General features: G+C 44.6%; 1 protein-coding gene across 3 annotated transcripts; it reads left to right on the top strand.

Annotated features, from left to right (window-relative positions):
- Positions 1–1652: 1652 nt before the first annotated feature.
- On the top strand, positions 1653–18366 carry rnpc3 (RNA-binding region (RNP1, RRM) containing 3). Of its 3 annotated transcripts, none has more exons than XM_056433673.1 (16): positions 1653–1793; positions 2242–2398; positions 2490–2537; positions 2641–2750; positions 3521–3610; positions 6702–6813; positions 7465–7533; positions 8257–8399; positions 8616–8741; positions 9667–9809; positions 12329–12514; positions 14347–14441; positions 14676–14734; positions 15415–15547; positions 17734–17812; positions 18298–18366. In XM_056433673.1, the coding sequence occupies exons 2-15, from the start codon at positions 2246–2248 to the stop codon at positions 17800–17802; spliced, it is 1536 nt and encodes a 511-aa protein (XP_056289648.1). In that variant the 5' UTR covers positions 1653–1793; positions 2242–2245; the 3' UTR covers positions 17803–17812; positions 18298–18366. The 3 variants fall into 3 exon arrangements, with proteins under 3 accessions (XP_056289648.1, XP_056289646.1, XP_056289647.1); XM_056433671.1 differs by having other exon boundaries at positions 17978–18366; XM_056433672.1 differs by having other exon boundaries at positions 2215–2398; positions 17978–18366.
- The last annotated feature ends 1700 nt before the right edge of the window (positions 18367–20066 follow it).

Here is a 20066-nt window from a genome sequence, read left to right as displayed (position 1 = left end):
AAATCTCATAAACGATCTATAAAGATTCAAAATCAGTTAATTGTTTACTTGTATATGCTAGTGTATGATTTGTCGACATCTTATTTTGAAAAACGGATGTTGTGTCACGTAGTTATTTCCGCTAACTTTGCAAAACCGGATGTTGTGTCACGTGAATCCGTCCGCTAACTTTATCAAAACCCTCGCGCGCTCCCGATCGAATGCGTTTACCGTCAACATCAGTCTATAGGCGCACAGAAATGTAAGTGTCGGCTGAGTTGACCACGGAGATCCGAGTGTCGGCTGAGTTGACCGCAGTGCCTCAAACGACAGTCAGTTCCTGGCAGACGATCACATTTTGGCATGACACGGCAGGTTTTAATGAGGGAGGGAGTTTGACGTTAAAAAGATATGAATATCAGCTTTTAAAATGAGAGCTTTCCTCTATGAAAAACGTACAGCCCCCCTTTATATTTAAATGAGAAAAACTCTGAAACTCTGACTCTGTGGAAATCTGACTGAACTAACGTTAGCTAGCAAGAGTATAGCTGCCGCTAATACAAATTCAGCTGAGAAAGAATAGGTATCGAAACTGTTAAACACAGTGCGCACTACTAACAGACAACCTTTCGATTGTGGGGACTCAAATATATATTTTTAACATATGTTTGTACTTACTACCGATAGTGGACTGACGCCGATGAAATTCACTGCGCACTTGAAGGCAGACTTGTTTCCCAACCACGTCGAGGTTTTGAGGAGCGCTTGGTATATTCATCAGGGTCTCCCGCTGGTGTTCCCCCGGGATTTCACACGATCAGCTTTACTTTCTTTTACAACAGTGATTGACTAATAAAAACTAATGGAATAAAAACTAGGTAGATGTGCTATTTTATAATGTGTATTTAACTGGCAGTTTGTTGGACAAGACAATTGCATTTTGTGAAATGTAGACGAGTGCGTCAGTTCGGGACAGGCTGTCGTTAAAAACAATGTAACCTTCCCTGTTGCACCTGGCATAAAGAAATGCTGGTTGATGTTCGTGTTATCGGTTCTGGCCCAGCAACGACATGTATACTTCACACTGTTGCATTCAGTCGGTGTTGTGGGCCAAAAACTAACGGCATAGTATTGGGCCATGACCTATGTAACAACCTTTGGCCCAGTAATAGCTTTACTACCTACATATTGTAATGCTACGTCCACTTCTGGACCAAGTCTGGCATATACACTGATAATCTGTACGTGAGTCAGCCGACACTGGCGGAAGACAGCCAGAGTCGGCCCAGAACTGACTGCTATGTTATCTTTAACATAGCTATTTTAGTTCTCAACTTCGACCACTGGAATGCAGCCTTGCACTATTCTACATGACACAGAGCAAGGATATTTAAGCCTTAATTTGCAACACAGACACACTTATTGTTTCCTTCGCAGTCTCCTTTCATTCCAGAAGTGTGCCCCATTGTTACTATCACCAATAAAACCAGCTCTGCTTCAACGTGCGTGTGTTTCGTGATTCTTCGCTATAGTTTCCACCCCATCGCACGCGCTACATCGAACCAATGTTACGGGACGGCGCCACACTCCAGTCCGGAAGGTGGCGGTGCTATTTGTCATCATCCCGAAATCACCGTAGAAGAAGAAGAGGTGCGCGGAAGTGGACATGTTTACTGCCTGCAGCCGCGGCGGGCTGGTGCGCTAAACGTATTTCAGAATTGCCTGCTTAAACATTACTTGACTGTCCCAGTGTCTGGGTCCAATGTATTGGAATCACAAGGGAACTCACAGTTATTCACGGCATAAATCACAAGGTAAATAAACCTCGGGGCTTGCTGCACGTTGGCTTCGCTGGCATATTGGGTTCGCTAGAGCTGAGCTAAGGTTAGAGCTAGCTTAGCCCTGTGAGGTTGCCGCACTGTTCAGAAAACAGTGCGACAACCTGTGTTCAAATAAACCTCGATTTAAAAAAATGCAAGTAGCAGTAATAATAGCTAATGATTTACAATATGCTGCTGCTTGTAAGAATATTACTGCTGACATATATGTGTAATGTAACATGTTATGTCCATCCTCAACGAGTTTCAGGTTAGCTTGAGTGGTTATTGCAGGACTGCTGTTGTTCTGCTCACTCCTTTATAATAACAATAACTTTACCAGTAAATACAACGGGTCACACACTAAGAGGACCCAACTCGCTGCCCAGCACTGTTGCCTGTGTTGGTCTCACTGCAGCATCTCTCTGCCTGCTGTCCCGCGCAGAGAAATGGACACGAGTGAGGACCTGGTCCAAACGAACATCAGCAAAACGCTGCTGATCCGCCGCCTGCCAGCCGAGCTCAGGCAGGACGAGAAGGAGGACCTCTTGAAGTATTTTGGAGCGGAGTCGGTCAGGGTCTTCTCGAACACGGGTCGCCTGGTAGGTTCTTTGCCTCACTCATACCAAGCTGTCGTGTCTCCGCTGACTTTGCGCTGCTGTCCTTCCTGAACACGCCTCTCCATCTCCACAGAGACATGCAGCTTTCGCAACCTTTAGAAGTGAGAAGTCGGCAGCAAAAGTGAGTAGTTTGTGCAGGGTGTTGTAGTCATATGTGAGAGAGCCTTGCTTGCATAACGTCAGAGCTAAACGTGAATCTCAGTTCCTCACTGTGTGTGTCGTAGGCTCTCAACAGGCTCCATCAGTTGGAGGTCCTTGATCATACACTTGTCGCAGAGTTTGCAAAATGCCAAGATCACGTGACCGTATTGAAGGACCCACGAGTGTCAGACAGGTAAGTCGTCTGCTTCTTCCCCCGCAATCTGCACAGGCCGTAGTTATGAGCTATGTTACTATTGCACATTTGAACTAGAATGGGCACTCGGTAGAGCGCATACCTTCGCATATCACAAGATTGGGCATTGAATTATGAACATGTTGGCATTAGTTGCATGCCAATTGGATAAAAAATTGCTGTGCTATGGTAAAAAGAAGATTTTGACCTTTTCATGACCTTGACCTTTGACCCGAATGAATCGAATCAAATGGTCCCCAGATAATAACCAATCATCCCACCGAATTTCATGCGATTCGGTTTAATACTTTTTTAGCTATGCGAGTAACACGCATACAAATAAATAAATAAATAAATACACGGCGATCAAAACATAACCTTCCGCATTTTCAATGCAAAGGTAAATATATGCGCTGTTCACCACCCTGTGAGATCGAGATTGTGTCGGTGGCGAGTTGTGTGGTTTTGAGATCCTGTTTTCAGCACCTACAGATAAGACATGACTTGTGTTCATTAATTGGCAAAAAACAACACAAATTAATTTGACCAAACACACAATTAGAAAAAAGTTTGATTTAAACACGCTTTTAACTGAAATCTACACATGGTGCTCGAGTGAAACTCACTCGGCTTTAGTGTGGACATATTCTCAGCAACCAGCTAAATTGAACAACAAGCATGAAAACACTTATTCATGACAAGGCCACGGGTGAAAGCCACAGTCGACATTTTTTTGTAATGTGTACTTTTTTTCTTTCTTTTTTCTACAGTGGTAAACAATTCAAGAGAGAGCCGAAGAAACGGGAGACCAAGCAGCCAAACATTCCTCTCATAGAGGCTGGCATTGCGCCGGGCCTTGGGTGAGTGTTGAACGCACGTCTATTAACTGTTCTTTGCGAATCCTGTTCTAGTCAGAGATCATTTCTAAATTCCTAATTGAGATAAGGCATTCCAGGTTTTTGAATGATATGTTGTTTGGCTGATGCATCGATAAGGCCACTTGCCCGTGTCTGGAGTGATGACATTAAAATGCTTCAGTTATACTTAGCAGGTGGTTTAGTGTTTCACTCTCCAGTACTTGTATCCGCATGTTGAGTTCTTGTCTCGTGAGGTTAAAGCAGCAACAACAAAAAATCTAATTACATTCTGCTGTGTCAGGCCCCATCTCCCACACCCAGGACGTTACCCATCCACATGACACGATACAATTAGATGTGCACATATGATGCACTCTGTCCCAAAGGAGCCGTCGGCAGCCTTTTGGTCCAATTAGATGGTTGGGCCGCCGTGAAGCGTCTGTCCTGCCAGTTGGTGGTACCGGGTGGTCTTTGTTCCGGCTCGCTCCAGGACTGCCTGTCCGTCCTGCTGTGTGCTGAAATAGGATCTGGCTCAGTCACCTCCTGATCTGTTCGATTCCATCAGGCGAACTCCTCACCTCTGAGAATTCGCCCCCGTTTTCGCTTTGAATGACTGACTGACGTGAAATCGTGGGATCGGTTAGATTTTTGTTTTGGGGTTTTGGGGTGGGGGTCAATTGCGTTTATAGGTTGTGTGTGATTGAACGGGAAAAGATGGAGTGGCTCTCTTGGCAAGGAACATCTTTGATGGGAGATGTCGGCGTCTCGGCCAATCAGCGTCAAGATGTCTTCAGCGTTTGGTGGTTTAGGTTAGCTTGTATGTTAGCCGCTACATCTGTTGCTGTCACGCTGGACGGTGAAGCGATGCTAACAAAGTACCCGAACGTTAAGAGCGATGTGATTTAGCATATTTTTTGTCTCGATACTTCATTAAAAGAGCGATCAGAGCGCACGCGCTGCTCCGTGTCAAGCTGTCTGCGCACACTACGCAGCGCTAACAGAGAGGGGCGTTAAGTGGCGGAATTGTCGGCTTTAAAAATAAAAATAAAAAAAGATGCCAGAAGTGAAATGTTTAAGTTCAGTCTGTAAAGTTCTGTAACTCTACAGCTGCTCATCCTGATGAACTCTGTATCATCTGGTCAGAGACTAACGGCCTCATCGTGTATAATCAATGTTATGATGGCTCCATGTAGTTTCATTAATATCTTGTAGGCTCATACTAATATTACTGCCATTTGTTAAGTGTTGAAAAAGTTGGTAAAAAGTGAACCATACAGATATTTTATTTATTACTATTATAGATAAATATACCAGTGTCTTATTTATGGTATACTGTTTTTATGGTATTGTATCAGTATCATGATATTTATGGCAGGTATGGTATAGAAGATTGTGACAACCAGGAAGAGGCAGAACAGACTGAAGGAACAGACTCAAGGCTCAGCAGAGCTCACGACTTGAAGACTTGTTCACGGCAAAAAAAAAGGAAGCTGGTTCATGAATGACCATATTATACACAATATTACTATTATTATAGGGCCCGATCACCAGAATGGAGGACCTACAGACAGGGATGGATTAACAAACGGGCCTACCGGGTCCAGGCCCAGGGGCCCATGAGCCTGAGCCTCCGCGCGTGACGTCGCTGTTATTAACATTGTATTGATATGAATATGATGATATGACACGATGCGCCGTAGCCGGTATATGCTAGGCTTAAGTCATTCATGTCAGTAACAGGGCCCCAATAGTCCTACTGAGGGATGGATTACCGAACGAGCCTACCGGCACCAGGGGCCCATGAACTCAGGGGGCCCCTAAGCCAGAGCCTTTGCGTGAAGTCTCTGTTATTAACTTTGTATTGATATGATGATATGATCCGTAGTTCCATACGGACTGTTTTGTTAGCGATGTGGTTTTTTTTTGCGGGGGGGGGCCTTGACACATCCAGGCCCAGGGGCCCGTGGTTTCTTAATCCGTCCATGCCTACAGATTATCATACAACGTCCAACATCGATGTTCGTGGAAGTCACCAGCACCCCCCCCCCCCCGCGCGCGCCTATCCTTCTCACCTTTTTCACTCCTGACCCGTTTTCATGCCTGCATTATGTATTCGGAGCGTGGGTTGTTTACGAGAAGTGCTCGAGGGGAATATGTTCTAATGGGATATCTCGATTGGGTTCCATACATTTTGTATTCTTATTGTGTGTCGCTGGAGATCATTTGGGTGTCCCTACAGTTGGACATTTTCATTCTGACGAAAGTTATACTCTGTGATGAACCAAGCAGCAACGTTTGATGCTCTCTGTATTTGATGCATTAAAACATGAAGTTACAGGAAAATGGATACAATAACCAGACAGGAATGTAGTTAACACAGTGGTCAGATTAAGTTAAACATTCAGTAAATTTACAAACATTGGTGTTGAATCAGACACACAGTATGGCGAAATGGACCGGCACCACGACAACTACTGCAGCCGAGACTAAAGGCCAACATCATACAATTAACGGGATTGATATTTTTACATTTCTTTCATTTCGTTTTTTTATTTTCCTCTTCTTTTCATGATTGACGTCTTGCAGCAAAAGTTAGTGCGTTCTCAAAAACATTATGACACAGTTATCCAATGAATATAGACTAATATAGGCGGTTTTCCTCTTGTTCTTTGTTCGTCAGTCCCAGTAGAACTGCTAACAGATTTCTTTGTCATCTGGCCAAGTGGCAAATTAAACAACATACACTGGACCCCCCACCCCTCCCCACTTGAAGTCTTTGTTTATTAGGCCTCTGAGTCTTTTGGTTTATAAAAGTTATTATTACATAAGGACAAGCTTTGGTGCTGACACGGCATGCTAGTCCCAACATCCCTTAATGGCCGACTTTCATATTTGCTATGTCATCTAAAGAATGAGCTACCTCGCTGAAGCTCACTGGCTGGACCACATATTCACGTGCCTCCTTTATTTTGACATATTTTATGTGTTGTGTGTGTGTGTGTGGGGGTATTGTATTTTAGGTAGCCAGTTACAGTGGCAGACTTTCTTTTTTGAAAGTAATTTAGTCTTTTCCCTCTCACTCTCTCTCCTACAGGTTGACGTTTCAATCGAATCCCACTCTTAAATATTTATACCCACCACCTTCTAATGGCATTCTGGCAAATATAACACATGTCCTCATGAGTGTGCCAAAGTTTTACGTCCAAGTGAGTGCATACTGCTTCTTTCATATCATTTCTATTCTGTGTACAATACCCGCACATCTTTGATATGCATGTGTTGATCATCTCTTTGTATTACACTTTTGTTTCTGTTCCTGTATTCACAATCTCCTAATTATTTTGGAAAAGTGAGAATTTGCATTTCGAGCCTTCAGATTCCCATTTGAAATAGAAACATGAATAACCCAACGGCTTTTGAACTGCATCCAACCTCTTCAAGATCAAACGGTGAAAATGTGCCTTTTACATTTGAATTTGGGGAGCAAGTTTTAATAATAAACCATAAGTGGGCGGCATGAGTTATAGGTTTAACATTTCCCTGGGAGCCTCTCTGCCTGTTTTCACTGCTGCTACTCCTAGCTTCGGCATCTTGGTGGTGCTAGTGTGTTGCGGGCAAGCCGCCTCTGCTCAGCCTCACCGCTGCTATCTCACTTCTTCCTCAATCTCACCTTGATCCTGGTATTTTAAATGAAAAAGCAAACGCCTTGCAATCTGTTTAACATATGGAGCCCCAGTTCCCGGCCGCCTGTTTTGAGAGCAGCAGTATATTCACATCACCGGCTCCCACCCAGCTTTTATGAGGAATCTTCAGATACAGCAATCCCCTTTCTAATACTCGTATCTCCAAAAACACAGGTGCTGCATCTGATGAACAAGATGAATTTACCGTGTCCGTTTGGCCAAGTCACTGCCCGGCCCCCCATGGTAAGCCTGTTTTCATTGCATGAAGAGAAATAGGCTCTTGGCTGAATAATTTATTTGATGTATACAAAAAAGCAAATCTGCGTTGTTATTAAGAGGCCATTATTCAAATGTTTTAGAGAGGTTGTGTCCAAGGATAGGAAACTCGACCGCTGAGGTTAACCAGCTCCCAGCTTTAGAGGCCCCTCAACCGTCAGCGCCTTATTGATTAAGTCTCTCTGGGTTTCCTGGTGACTCAAGAAGCTATTCACTGCCCCAAAGACCCGTCAGTGCCAACAACCATCTTTATACTTGAATGCAATCAGTGAATACGTTGTAAGAATAGAAATAAAATGTGGAAGACATCAACTTGGGCTCTCTTGGAGATTGTGAAAATGTTTTTTAGCATTTCCTCAACCAAAAGAATAATCACCAGATGAATCGATGGTAAAACATAAGCACCAGTTACAGCCCTATTAAACCACCCCTCTTAGCACAGTCTTCTTTTATTATTGGTTGGGGTAATGTTTGAGCGTTTTCCATAAGACAAACACATTGTGATTTAGCCTTGAATAATCGATCACCCCAACTGTGATGATAGACATGTGGCCGGCCGTGCCTAATCACTTCTCCTATCTTCAAAGCCCGGTTTTGACCAATGCAACCAGGGGACGACACTCCCGAAGTCTGTCATTTGAACCCAGTGGCATTCGCAAGCTAAGCCGGGTTTGTTTCGTTTTCCTGCAGTTTGAGCTCCTGCCTCCCGCACCACCCTTCCCCATGCCTCCTCCCTTCCCTCCCCACTACCCCCCTTTGCCAGAGGAGGAGATGGAGTTGTCCAGCGGGGAAGAATCGGAGTATGAGAGCGGGGACGACGAAGACAAGGAGAGGTGTGGCCCAGTAATTAGAGGACTTATTTCTGCGTAAACAGCTTCATGAGGCAAAGGGAGCCACTTTCATCTTTGTTGTGCAGTGCCGCTGCCATTCATTCAGACGTAATGTCGCTAGAATCACAAGTGGCTTTCAGGGAAATGTCTTAAACTCCATTAATCGGGTAATCCAAGATAGACCTTTCTCTCTTAATCCCTGTCTTTGCTTTATTCCAGGATCGTTCGTCTGATGGGCCTGGTCAACCAAGCATGCAAGAGGCCCATGAGACCCAAAACGGCTTCAAAGAGAAAGAAGCCCAGGATCAAGGATATACTCTATGCCCCCAAACCAGAATCTCAGAGGTACACTAAAGGCACTCGTGCATAGATGGTATTCTAGGGGTCGATCCCACCAGACATGACTCTCAAAAATGTTCCTTTGGTACAGCCTTTTAAATGCTCCGCGGCACGTTTTCGTAGTGTATTTTAGGCGTGCATTACAGTTATAATATTATAATATAATAGCTCGTCAATGTCACACTCGGCCAAGGCAGCCAATCGGATCAAGCAAGAGGCGGGCTTTCCTTCCTGCTTTCGTGTGGTATGAACAGAGGGAAATTCAAAAGAAAATATCATACTCCGACGAGACACTCATATTAGCACTATTTAATGACGAAGTGCTTTATAATTCTAAATAGAAAACACGACTCCAACTGACTCCAGCTCAGCCGAAAGTGCAACTGAAAGCGCTCGTCATCGAGACACAACTCGCGGAATAGATGGTGGTAATCGCCGTACTCTATTTTTTATATATATATATCTTGAACCCCAAACCGCTTTTTCCTCCTCCTCATCCCACAACACAGCAAGGGCAAGAGCGCGACGTCCGCTTGAATCCATTTTGTAAATGAAGTTTTATCGTCTGGTTGCGCCCAGTGCGTCTTTGCCAAGGCGTTTTTGAAGCGGCTGCGCTTTTACAATTCTAAGGCAGCTAAAAGAAAATGGAGGACGGAAACCTCCAGAGTATATTCTGCATAGGGACAGCCTTTTGTGGCTCAGTGGTGCATTGTTTCCCCGCCATGCAAACACACACTCCCTTAAACGACTGACCAAAAACTCTGTTTTCTAAACCAAACGCACATACACACGCCTCAGTGTCTCTGCATGTTTGTAGAATTGGAAATATCTCTGGTTGACCGGAACACAATTTCCCAAACCCATGAGCCTCTCTGGAGCCAGGTGTATTGTGGGAACTTTCTAGAATGCTGATTGTCTCTGCCGTCCTCAGTGCGCCAGTGCTGCAGCCCTCCGATGTGTTCGAGCAGCCCCACCCGGCCGGCCAGAGGAAAATTGAATTCCACATTTCAGTTCCAGATGTGGCGGCCATTGTGGAAGGAAGTGGGCCGGGTCAGCCTGACGGTGAAGGTGGAGGTCAGTGCTCTGATTCCAAACTTTGACCTGATGTATTCACTTGCTGCAGCGCATACCTGCAGTTTTCCTTATTATTCATTTAATCTTCCAGAAAAACTAATCACAATGTTCTGGAGCCCACGGTGATGTCGTTAATGTTCTTGCCTTTTCCGACCAAAATACTAAATTCACGACAATAAGCAAGTGTGAAAAGTAGCAAACCAGTGAACATCTAGGAAGATTGAATATGTCTGTGTTCAAAAAGGTCTTTTGTTCCCATTTATGACACTTTGCTAAACATAAGTAATGTCCAGTCAAGGAGGTCCCTGATCTCTGTTGTAGTTGCCATGACTTTAATCGATATATTGAAGTCTTAAACAGCTATTTTCATTCACCTAAGAATCACTTTCTATTTAATGTAATAAATAAATAAAGTAAAAATTGCTCATTGCAAACGGAATACAATATTTTTGCTTGATAAATGAAGGAAATGTTAAGTAGCTGTGAATCAATTTCCTGTCGACTGACTAAAGGATTAAAATGCTGATCGTTCAGCTTTAGTATCGATTATTATTCTCCCATTCCCGTCTCTTATTTGTTATTGATTACTGATTGGTGCCAATGCACATCAGGCTAAATTATACCAGCCATCCTTTAAATGTGGAAGTCCGATCAGCTGGTCACTAAAATGAGAAGAGCTGGCCCGGCTGGCAGCGTGGCTGTCTGTCAGAAAAGTGCACATCTTGTCTCTTTTGAGGGAGACGGGCACCATAAGGATTTGATTGTTACGATACATCATGTTCATTATCACCGAGAAGCAGGAGGTGGTCTGATCCTCATAAGTTAAAGCCCTGACCACGGAGCCACGTGTTGCACAGCCAGTAAGTGCATCAACACAGAATAATTAGCACGGTGCTTGTCAGCTGTGCAGTTCCCCGGTTGCCTTATCTCCCCTCTCTCTAGCTACAACTTCACTCTCTGGCGAAGAAAATAGATCTCAAAGTCAAACACAAAAGATTTCCTAAAGGCAGGAGGAAGATAAACTATGACGGGAGGCTTTTTGGATTAGTCTTGTTTTGGGAAAGCGTCGTGTGATCCGATAAACAAGCTCTTTAAATGGAAAGGGGAGTTTTGGGAGGGGAGGGCAGATAAGGAGGGGGATGATTTTGAAAGCAGTGCTCGAGTTCTCCGCCGAGAGTGTTTCAGTTAAGCCCCCCAACACTTCTTGCTCCGGTGCGTACACACACAAACACACACACACACACACACACCTTTATGACAAACCTTTTTGCCGCCTCCTCAGATTTGTACAGGCTCACTGCTCTTAGTAATTCCATCTTTTTGTGTGTGTGTGTGTGGCGGGGGTGGGGGGGTGCTCCTCGAGAGTTGTCCTTCCTCGCTGCCTTTCAAACTCATGCTTACAAGACAGGAATGAATTTTGATTTGATTACAGCAGTGCTCTATTTGACAGACATGGATGTCCTTACGCCTCGCTCTCTGAAGACTGGCTTCTTCAGCACAAACCAATTTGACTGCAACATTATTTCTAGCAAAAGACTGCATTCATCGTATTAACCGCTGCACAAAGAAATCCCTCTTTCCAACTCAATCGGTTTATAACAAGGCTACGGTTCGATATTTTAAACAATACATTAAACTCATTTTGACTAGGAGGATTTTGCATCTGCTCTTCCCGCCCCGAGCGTGTTTTGGTTTCCGGAAGACAAAAAACATTGTCCACCAACTGCGGTCGTGAGAAACTTTGAAAGCTTCCATCTGCGTTTGGTCTGCAGAGTGGCTGCTTCCTGTTTTGTCCATCATCCACCGTAGTGCATACCTGCAAACTTGTCATCTTTCGGCGAAATTCGCCGTTTTGAAATCAAAATAGGTCATCCACGTGAATAGTGTAGATCCGAAGAGTTTTTGATTTGGGTAGGGGGGATTGGACGGCCGGCGTTTATGAGATTGGAGTGAGACACGGAGAACATGCGATGTGGTGATCTTCGCATTAAAACCTCTTCGATGGGACACGTCGAAGGAACAGACTCCTGGAACAGAGTCATGGAACGGGAACAGAATCATGGAACAGGTTCATGGAACAGAATCATGGAACAGGCTCAAAGCTCAGCAGAGCACACAAGTAAAAAAAAAAGAAGAAAAAAAAGGAAGTTGGTTAATGAATGACTTTAACCATATTATATATAATGATAATGTAAAGTTGTTTTTACTATTATTAGGGCCCGATCACTGAATTATTCAGAGGACCTTTTTTCTTAAAATGTTTGTTATTATTATTTAGATTTACAGTCAGAACAATCAAAAGACCGTAGTTATAAAAGCTTTGAGGTGTCATCAGACAACGTGGATGTGGTGTGGAGACAACAAAAAAAGAAGTCACCTGCCCCCCCCCTGTTGTCACCTTTTTCACCCCTCATGAGTTTGCAGGTATGTTAGTGACACACATCACCGGTGTCAAAATGAATACGCCAACGGCTTTGTGAGTTGCTTGGTGATGTGTCCGCCGCTTGTGTCCCCTTCAGAAGCAGATGAGCGGGAGCTCGCCCCGAGCAGCAGGCGTGAGGCGGTGGAGGCGGAGGGCTTCGGGAAGCTTTACCCCACCGCAAAGGCTTCCCAACAGGAGGAGGAGCACAGCGACGAGGAGCAGGACCTCCCCTCGGACGTCGTCTCCAGGAAGGAGCTGGAGAAAGGGCGGCTTTCCAGAGATGGTAACCGCAAAGGGGCCACACGGGGGAGGGGTTAAGAACCGTCTTAAAGATGAGAGAGATGAGATATATACTTTATTAATCCCCAAGGGGAAATTAGTTCTCTGCATTTAACCCATCCTTAGTTATTAAGGAGCAGTGGGCTGCAGTGATGCGCCCGGGAAGCAACTGGGGGTTCAGTGCCTTGCTCAAGGACACTTCGACTTGCAACAACTAATGGGGAGAGCCGGGATCGAACCGACAACCTTGGGGTTGCAGGACGACCCCCTTACCCCACTGAGCTACAGCCGCCCCGAAAAGCACCGATTAGAGATGGGGAATATCAATAAACCAGACCTTTTAGACTTTATGATATGATATATACCTTTATTCGTCCCACAGTGGGGAACTTTCAAAAATCACAGCAGCTGTGCACATCAGAGCATTAATAAAACATTTTAGTTTTCAAAACTGAGACAACACATTGAATATCTGAATAGAATAAATGTCGCAGCGTAGGGAACTTCTAACAATAATAATCCAGGCATTTTTTGTCACGTTAGAAAATGTTTGAAAATAATAAAGATATTCGCTGCCGTAGATCCCAACAGTGACCGTAGTCACTCGCATATCCTCTCAGAAACTGTGTTCTGTGTCTAAGTGATGCAAGACCGACGGAAGCAGCAACAGATTTTGCTGCCAGTTAGTGTGAGCAGCAAGAGCCACAGCCAACGGCAGAGAATCAAACTGGACAAAAGAAACCAATCCAACCCTTGGAGAGGAAGACGAGCTAAACAAAATGTTTCTCATCAGCATTACCTTTCTAAGATTAAAATCACGCCGAGATGACGAGGACGGAGGAGAGATGTGAAACAGCAATCTGCTGCTGGCCGTCTCAGCCCAACGCCGAGTGCAAAACATCAAAGATTACGTGTCACCCAAAACAATTCCGTAGCGCGTAATGTACTCCAAACATTCATTGTTTCCAGTGATGCAGTGTCATCTGCATCCGTTCCCTTTTTGTATCCAGGACGAATAATATCAACCTCAGGGGAAGTTGGGACCAAACCAACGTTACCGGGGCTTGTTGGTCATGTAACTGAGGCGGTCAGTCAGTTCATTGCTCTTGATTCTTTGAGCAACAGCTTGTCAACGGAGGGACACTTGAATTGGATAAGAGCGCTGCACCTTCACACGCCGCTTTACGTCGATATTTTTAGATTAACAACGGATGAAATTACTGAGTAGTATGTAAGGGTTAGCTGTCGAACCACGGAGAGAAATGTTCCCGACGCTTCAGTTCCCCCTCAGCGGGAGGTGGGCATCTAAACATCTCGGATCATTGTTCTAACATCTCGCCTCTCTCACCCGGCCGTCTCCAGCTCAAACGGCTGCGTTTATCAGGACGGGCGACGAGCTGTTGGCCCGACATTCGTTCGGCGACTAGAAGCACGGCTCGACGCGAATACAAAAGCACATCGAAAGTTGGTGTGTTGACAAGATTGAAGTGAAGATATTCCATCTCTTTAAATGCAAACATTGAGAAAAAGACCCGTTGGGCGCAAATCCACAATTGATATCAATATTTCTACACCCATTCACAGCAAAGACAAACATTACTGCGACCGCACGTTCCTGTAGGTACATGCTGCACGACATCAGGAGAACACGTCCTCTTCTTAAGGCGCTCACACCAGTATCCTCTTCAAAACAGTGGTTCTTGCGTTCCGTGCTGTGATTGGATCGGGCCCCGTCTACATCCAGGATATGATAATGTAAATCTAACTATATAGAGCAGCTCTGTAATGATTCTTTTCTACATGTATTTTGAAATGCTCCTCTCTTTTTTTAAACAGAGATAAAACGGATGTCTGTGTTTAAAAAATATGAAGCGGGTGAGCCAACCTGCAGACTGTACGTGAAGAATATTGCAAAGCAAGTGGAAGAGAAAGTAAGTCCACTTATAGCACTTGACCCACTTTGGTTTACATGATGATGATGATGATGATCATCATTCTGCAGTTTTCATTCATTACTTTAGATAATTATATGTTCTTTTGTGAATACATGTCATGGTTATGTTTTTTGGTGTGACCTTTTCTTCTGCACGAACAATAGAATCAACGATGCATTCAAATGTATTTATTGCCTGTTTTTTTCCTGACATTCTTCGTTTGTCTTCCAGGACCTGAAGTACATCTACGGGAGATACGTCAACCCTTTGTCAGGAGCCGAGAGAAACATGTATGTAACCCGACCAGGACGGGCCGCAGCATCCTGGCTGAGTTTGTTATTGCCGTGGCGCTTCAGCCCATCAAAAATCTTCCTGAGCTATTTCTGACTCCAGCAATTTGTCCCTTTCCTCCGAGAGTTTTTAGTAATTCATGCTGACTGTGTGTTGTGTTATTAATAAGCACCTAACCTGACATAGAGATCACAAGGGGCATTTTATGCTTGCGCATCAGCAGCACTTCAAATGAATATTCCGCCTGAGTCATCAAACCGAGCCGATGTTGAGGAGAGAGGCCCGACTCCGGACACAGATGTCGGGGATGAACAGGAAGACGCAACTCTGCCACAGAAACAGTTTGGCCTTTGGTAAAACGCCTCTAAATTGTGGCGCGCCAAATATTAGACGGTCATAAACATTTAAAAGTGCAATGTAGGGTTCACGGTTGTTGCTTCTCTTAGGCTTAAGTTGCAAATCAGTAAAAACCAAGTGGTTGGAATAGAAACCGACGGGTCTAACGGGGCCACACACACATTGACGACCACTGTTTTATGTGGTCACAGCAGCAGATCGTATTTTCCGATTGCCCTCCTATACTGAATACCTCACATATAACAGTGTGGTTTTGGCTGTACGCCTGGAGTGATAATGATGTGTCCCTGCTTTGGGTTTTTTCCTGCTTCTTTCTTCTCAGGTTTGACATTGTGTTAATGAAGGAGGGCCGGATGAAAGGCCAGGCCTTTGTGGGACTCCCCAGTGAGCAGAGTGCAGAGAAAGCCCTGCGGGAAACCAACGGCTACGTTCTCTACGACAAGCCCCTCGTCGTCGTATCCTTTTACCCCCCCATCACGCAGTGGAAATCCAGCCTCATTTGGAGGAATTGAACACACAGATTCTACCTATATATATATATACTACCGTTCAAAAGTTTGGGGTCACTTAGAGATGTCTTTATTTTTCAAAGAAAAGCACTGTTTTTTCAATAAAGATAACATTAAATTAATCAAAAATACACACTATACATTATTCATGTGGTAAATGACTATTCTAGGTGGAAACGTCTGGTTTCTAATGAAATATCTCCAGAGGTGTATAGAGGCCCATTTCCATCAACTATCACTCCAGTGTTCTAATGGTACATTGTGTTTGCTAATCGCCTTAGAAGACTAATATCTGATTTGAAAACCCTTGTGCAATTATGTTAGCACAGCTGAAAACAGTTATGCTGTTGATATAAGCTATACAACTGGCCTTCCTTTGAGCTTGAAGTTTGAAGAACAAAATTAATACTTCAAATATTAATCATTATTTCTAACCTTGTCAGTGTCTTGACTATTTTATGTTCAATTTTCAATTCATTTGAAAAATAAAAGTGAGTTTTCATGGAAGACACGAAATTGTCTGGGTGACCCCAAACTTTTGAACGGTAGTGTATATATATTTATATATATTACTCAACAGATGCCCTGAAACATCGAGGATAAGTTGGTGAAGGGCTTAAAGTCGAGGCTCATTTTGCTGTGAAATATTCACCTGCTGTTCCATGTCACAAGCCCATTTCCCGTTACAAATAGGAGATATATAAGCACATTATGTCACAGTATGTGGAGAGTGTTACCCACAAGGTAATCGAGACAAGAAAGCTGTAGACGGGGATTTTACGACGCACTGAACATGCACAAAGAGGCAGATGAGAGGTGGTGTGCGTTGATTATTCGATGCATTGTTTGGTGAGGACTCCTCTTCTGGAAGCCCTGACCCGCCACCTGCTCTTCCATAGCGATAATTGCACATCAACCTTTGACCTTGTCTAATGGAACAAGGCTATTGATTTCGGGGGTATTTTGATGTGCATCCTGTAGCCAATTAGCTCGGCCTATTCAGAGACTGAACTGCAGAGTCTGCGATGTCATTTGGTTGGAGATGTTGTCCTGCATGTAGCAGCTGTATTCCAGGGCCATTCAGCCACCAACCAGACGGTCAGCAGGCTCAACATTTGCTTAGAAAACTGGAGTATGGTGATTCATTGAAGGAATAAAAAGAAAAACCATCTGAAAATATACCACTGCAAGTGTGCTCAAAGGGGAGAACATGGTACTCGACATGTGTTTTAAGGTAGACTTGGATTGTTTAAAGGGGCTTTATTCTATTTGGAGCATCAACAAGTCAAGAGCAAGATTCATGTCTATTTAAGCAGCCCTAGGCAGAGGACAGCCGGTCCCAGTTTAGAGTCCCTATCATGATTTTCTCAGTGCTAGCTAGAGACTGCAGCATGACACTTGCCAGAGAATCCTCAAACAGCCTGCTACAAAAATAAAAGAGCTGGAAGAAGAAGGAAAAAACGAGCATCAGGGGGAAATGCATGACATGCTTGTAGTTTAGAGTTTACGGTCTAGCACTGCAGAGGCAGCCGATCGCACATTCCCCCGTCCCTTTTATTTAACCCGATATCTATCAACTCATGTGTATGATGGTCGTCGTCACCGAGGTGGTGGGTCACCCCAGCAAGGTGACCCAAGCTCTTAAAAGGTCCAGGAGTCTACTGGCCAGGAGTCCTCTGGCGTTCATATCCAAGCGGATGCAACCCTTTTCTCGAATTCAATTCCAATGAGGGGCCGAGTGTCACAAGGAAGAGGCCCCTGTGGTTTCCCACGGCTGCTGCTGCTGCGTACAACTCTGCCAGTGAAACATGATTGGATGCGAATATAGATGATCGGTCTGCGATTATCCATCTGAACTCGCGCCTGAAGCTGGATTGGACTTCGCAGTGAGCTCGGGGTGTTGGTGCATATTCTCTGTGGTGCTATTGGTGCGTTTAGTTTTGTAGATGGATGGCTATACGTGTGAAGTCTCAGATACTAACGGGACCTTATGAAGGAGCCGGTGGTGTTGCCTGCACAGGGTTATGTGTTTGATGTACTTCAGAGAAGCTGAAAGGTCTCGCCTAAAAGGGAAGATGCTTCATGGAGTAGTGGAATCGTTGGCAGCCTACAAACCTTAACTGAATTCGCAGCAATTTGCCCGATCTGCCAAACCAAAAGAAGACGCCACCGTTACCAAGAGAGGCCCAAAACAACGATGACCTCAGCAAGGTGAGTCAGAGTACAGCATCTGCACGGAGAAAATGTTCTCACAAAGTCATGGTGTCATCTGTTCTATATATATATATGTATTTACTTAGAACAACAAAAAAGCGTTGTTATGCTTGTAATGGTGTTTTTTTTTTTACGTTTGTGTTTACACTTTATTTATTCAAGATGCCAAGGCTTGATATTGTGGCCCAGCAGAACCAATTGTATCCTTATTCTGGCATATCCTTTGGAGAGAGAGAAAAAAGGAAAAGAAAGAAAGACAAATGGGGGGGGGGGGGGGCAGTTTATTTGTAGTTATTGTGGCACAATTGGAACTTGAAACAGTCTGGATTGTAGTCTCAATTTAAAAAGACTCATGCTTTCATTCTGTAGTGGGTTGTCTCTCAGGTGATGTGCTCGGAGTGTAGACTCTGTCAACGTGTGCTTTTTTTGAAGTCTCAATCGTCTCTTTACATTTCTCTCTACCTTGTTTGACTGATTTTCAGGTGAAGCTCGTCAGATGTCATCTTCTTCTTTTATTATTGAATTAAAAAAAGGTTATTTTATTAAGAAAACTTTCGTCCCGTTTTTCTTCCGACCACACGGTAACTGCTTATCGAAAGTCCTGACAGCAGAGTGACACATACTGGGGAAGCTACAGCGCCTCGCGAAAGTGTTCCGAATATTGCACCCTGTTTCGAGATGGAGGCGGGCTCTGCAGCAGATGGTGGGCCGTCAGCAGCGAGGAGAAGCCACGGTCCTGAAGAGACGTCAAACAGAATGCCGGCTGGGAGATATTGCTTACCTTCACCGCCCCTGACTGTCTTGTGTGATTATTGAGAGTAAACCTTGGGAGGGTGAACTTCTCCCCTCCGCAGCCATCATAACCGGAGATTTAGAAATCAGATTAGAGTTTCTTCAGCCTGTTTTTGGCGTAAGCAATACTGGGAGTGTGCTGGGTGCATGTCAATCACAGCTCAAGTTAAAGTTTAGGGATGTCTGATCTCTCAGGCATCGGATGAGGGAAAACATTAAATTCTTGTTTTTCAGAAAAAATGATGGATGGAGCTTGCCAGTACACCTATATAAATATCTGAAACGCACGCATTAAACATTTTTTAGAAGGTTAAAGGGCCAGACTGATTTAATAGTTTGGTATCCAGTTGTTCCTAAATAGTTCTTAAGTGATAACATCGGCCTTGGTGGCTCAGATAATCGTTCTCCTGGTTCACTTTATTGTTTTGAGTTGGATGCAACCAGGGCACTGGCAAAGGCTGAAGCTGTTCTGTGTTCGAAAAATAAACTAGGAGAAAGTGGTCTCCTTTAGAAGAGGGCACATTGCATTTAACCACCAGTTGCTCACACGTTTGTTCAAATGTCAAAATAATGTAATAGTTTACAGAAATGGTATGATTTAGTATTAAAAAAAAGTCAGATTATGGTGCACGTGGGGGGGGACAATTGCATTCCTCCCGATTTTCCATTTTGTGTGACGCTTTTTCTTGCTGTAGTTTATTAACCCCCCCCCCCCCCCCCCCACTCTCTCATCTGGACAGCCAGAGGGGGGGCTATGTGAGACTGCTGTTCATTGATTATAGTTCAGCTTTCAACACCATAGTCCCCTCCAGACTGGCCGGCAAGCTGATTGAGCTGGGACTGAACACCCCCCTGTGTGCTTGGATCCTGGACTTCCTGACCGCCAGGCCACAGGTGGTCAGGGTGGGCAGACACACCTCCAGCACCCTCACCCTGAACACAGGATCCCCCCAGGGTTGCGTCCTCAGACCCCTACTGTACTCCCTGTACACACATGACTGTGTGGCCAGGTTCAGCTCCAACACCATCATCAAGTTTGCGGATGACACAGTGGTGGTGGGCCTGATCTCCGACAACGACGAGAAGGCCTACCTGGAGGAAGTTGCTGATCTGTCACTCTGGTGCCAGGACAACAGCCTCCTCATGAATGTCACCAAAACTAAGGAGCTGATTGTGGACTTTAGGAGGGTACAACAACAGAGGACGTACTCACCACTGGGGATTAACGGGACTACTGTGGAGAGGGTGAGCGGGTATAAATACCTGGGAGTCCACATCACCGAGGATCTGACATGGTCAACGAACACAGACACTCTGGTGAGAAAGGCAAGGCAGCGCCTCTACCACCTCAGGCAGCTGAGGAAATTTAAAGTTTCCCAGAGGATCCTTCAGTCCTTCTACTCTGGAGCTGTAGAGAGCGTCCTGACAGGAAGCATCACAGCCTGGTTTGGCAACTGCT

The sequence above is a fragment of the Pseudoliparis swirei genome, chromosome 16 (assembly GCF_029220125.1).
Source record: "Pseudoliparis swirei isolate HS2019 ecotype Mariana Trench chromosome 16, NWPU_hadal_v1, whole genome shotgun sequence".
In the NCBI taxonomy this organism is placed as follows: domain Eukaryota; kingdom Metazoa; phylum Chordata; class Actinopteri; order Perciformes; family Liparidae; genus Pseudoliparis; species Pseudoliparis swirei.
Note: the sequence above shows the minus strand (reverse complement) of the source record. Positions and strands in the feature narration are given on the sequence as shown.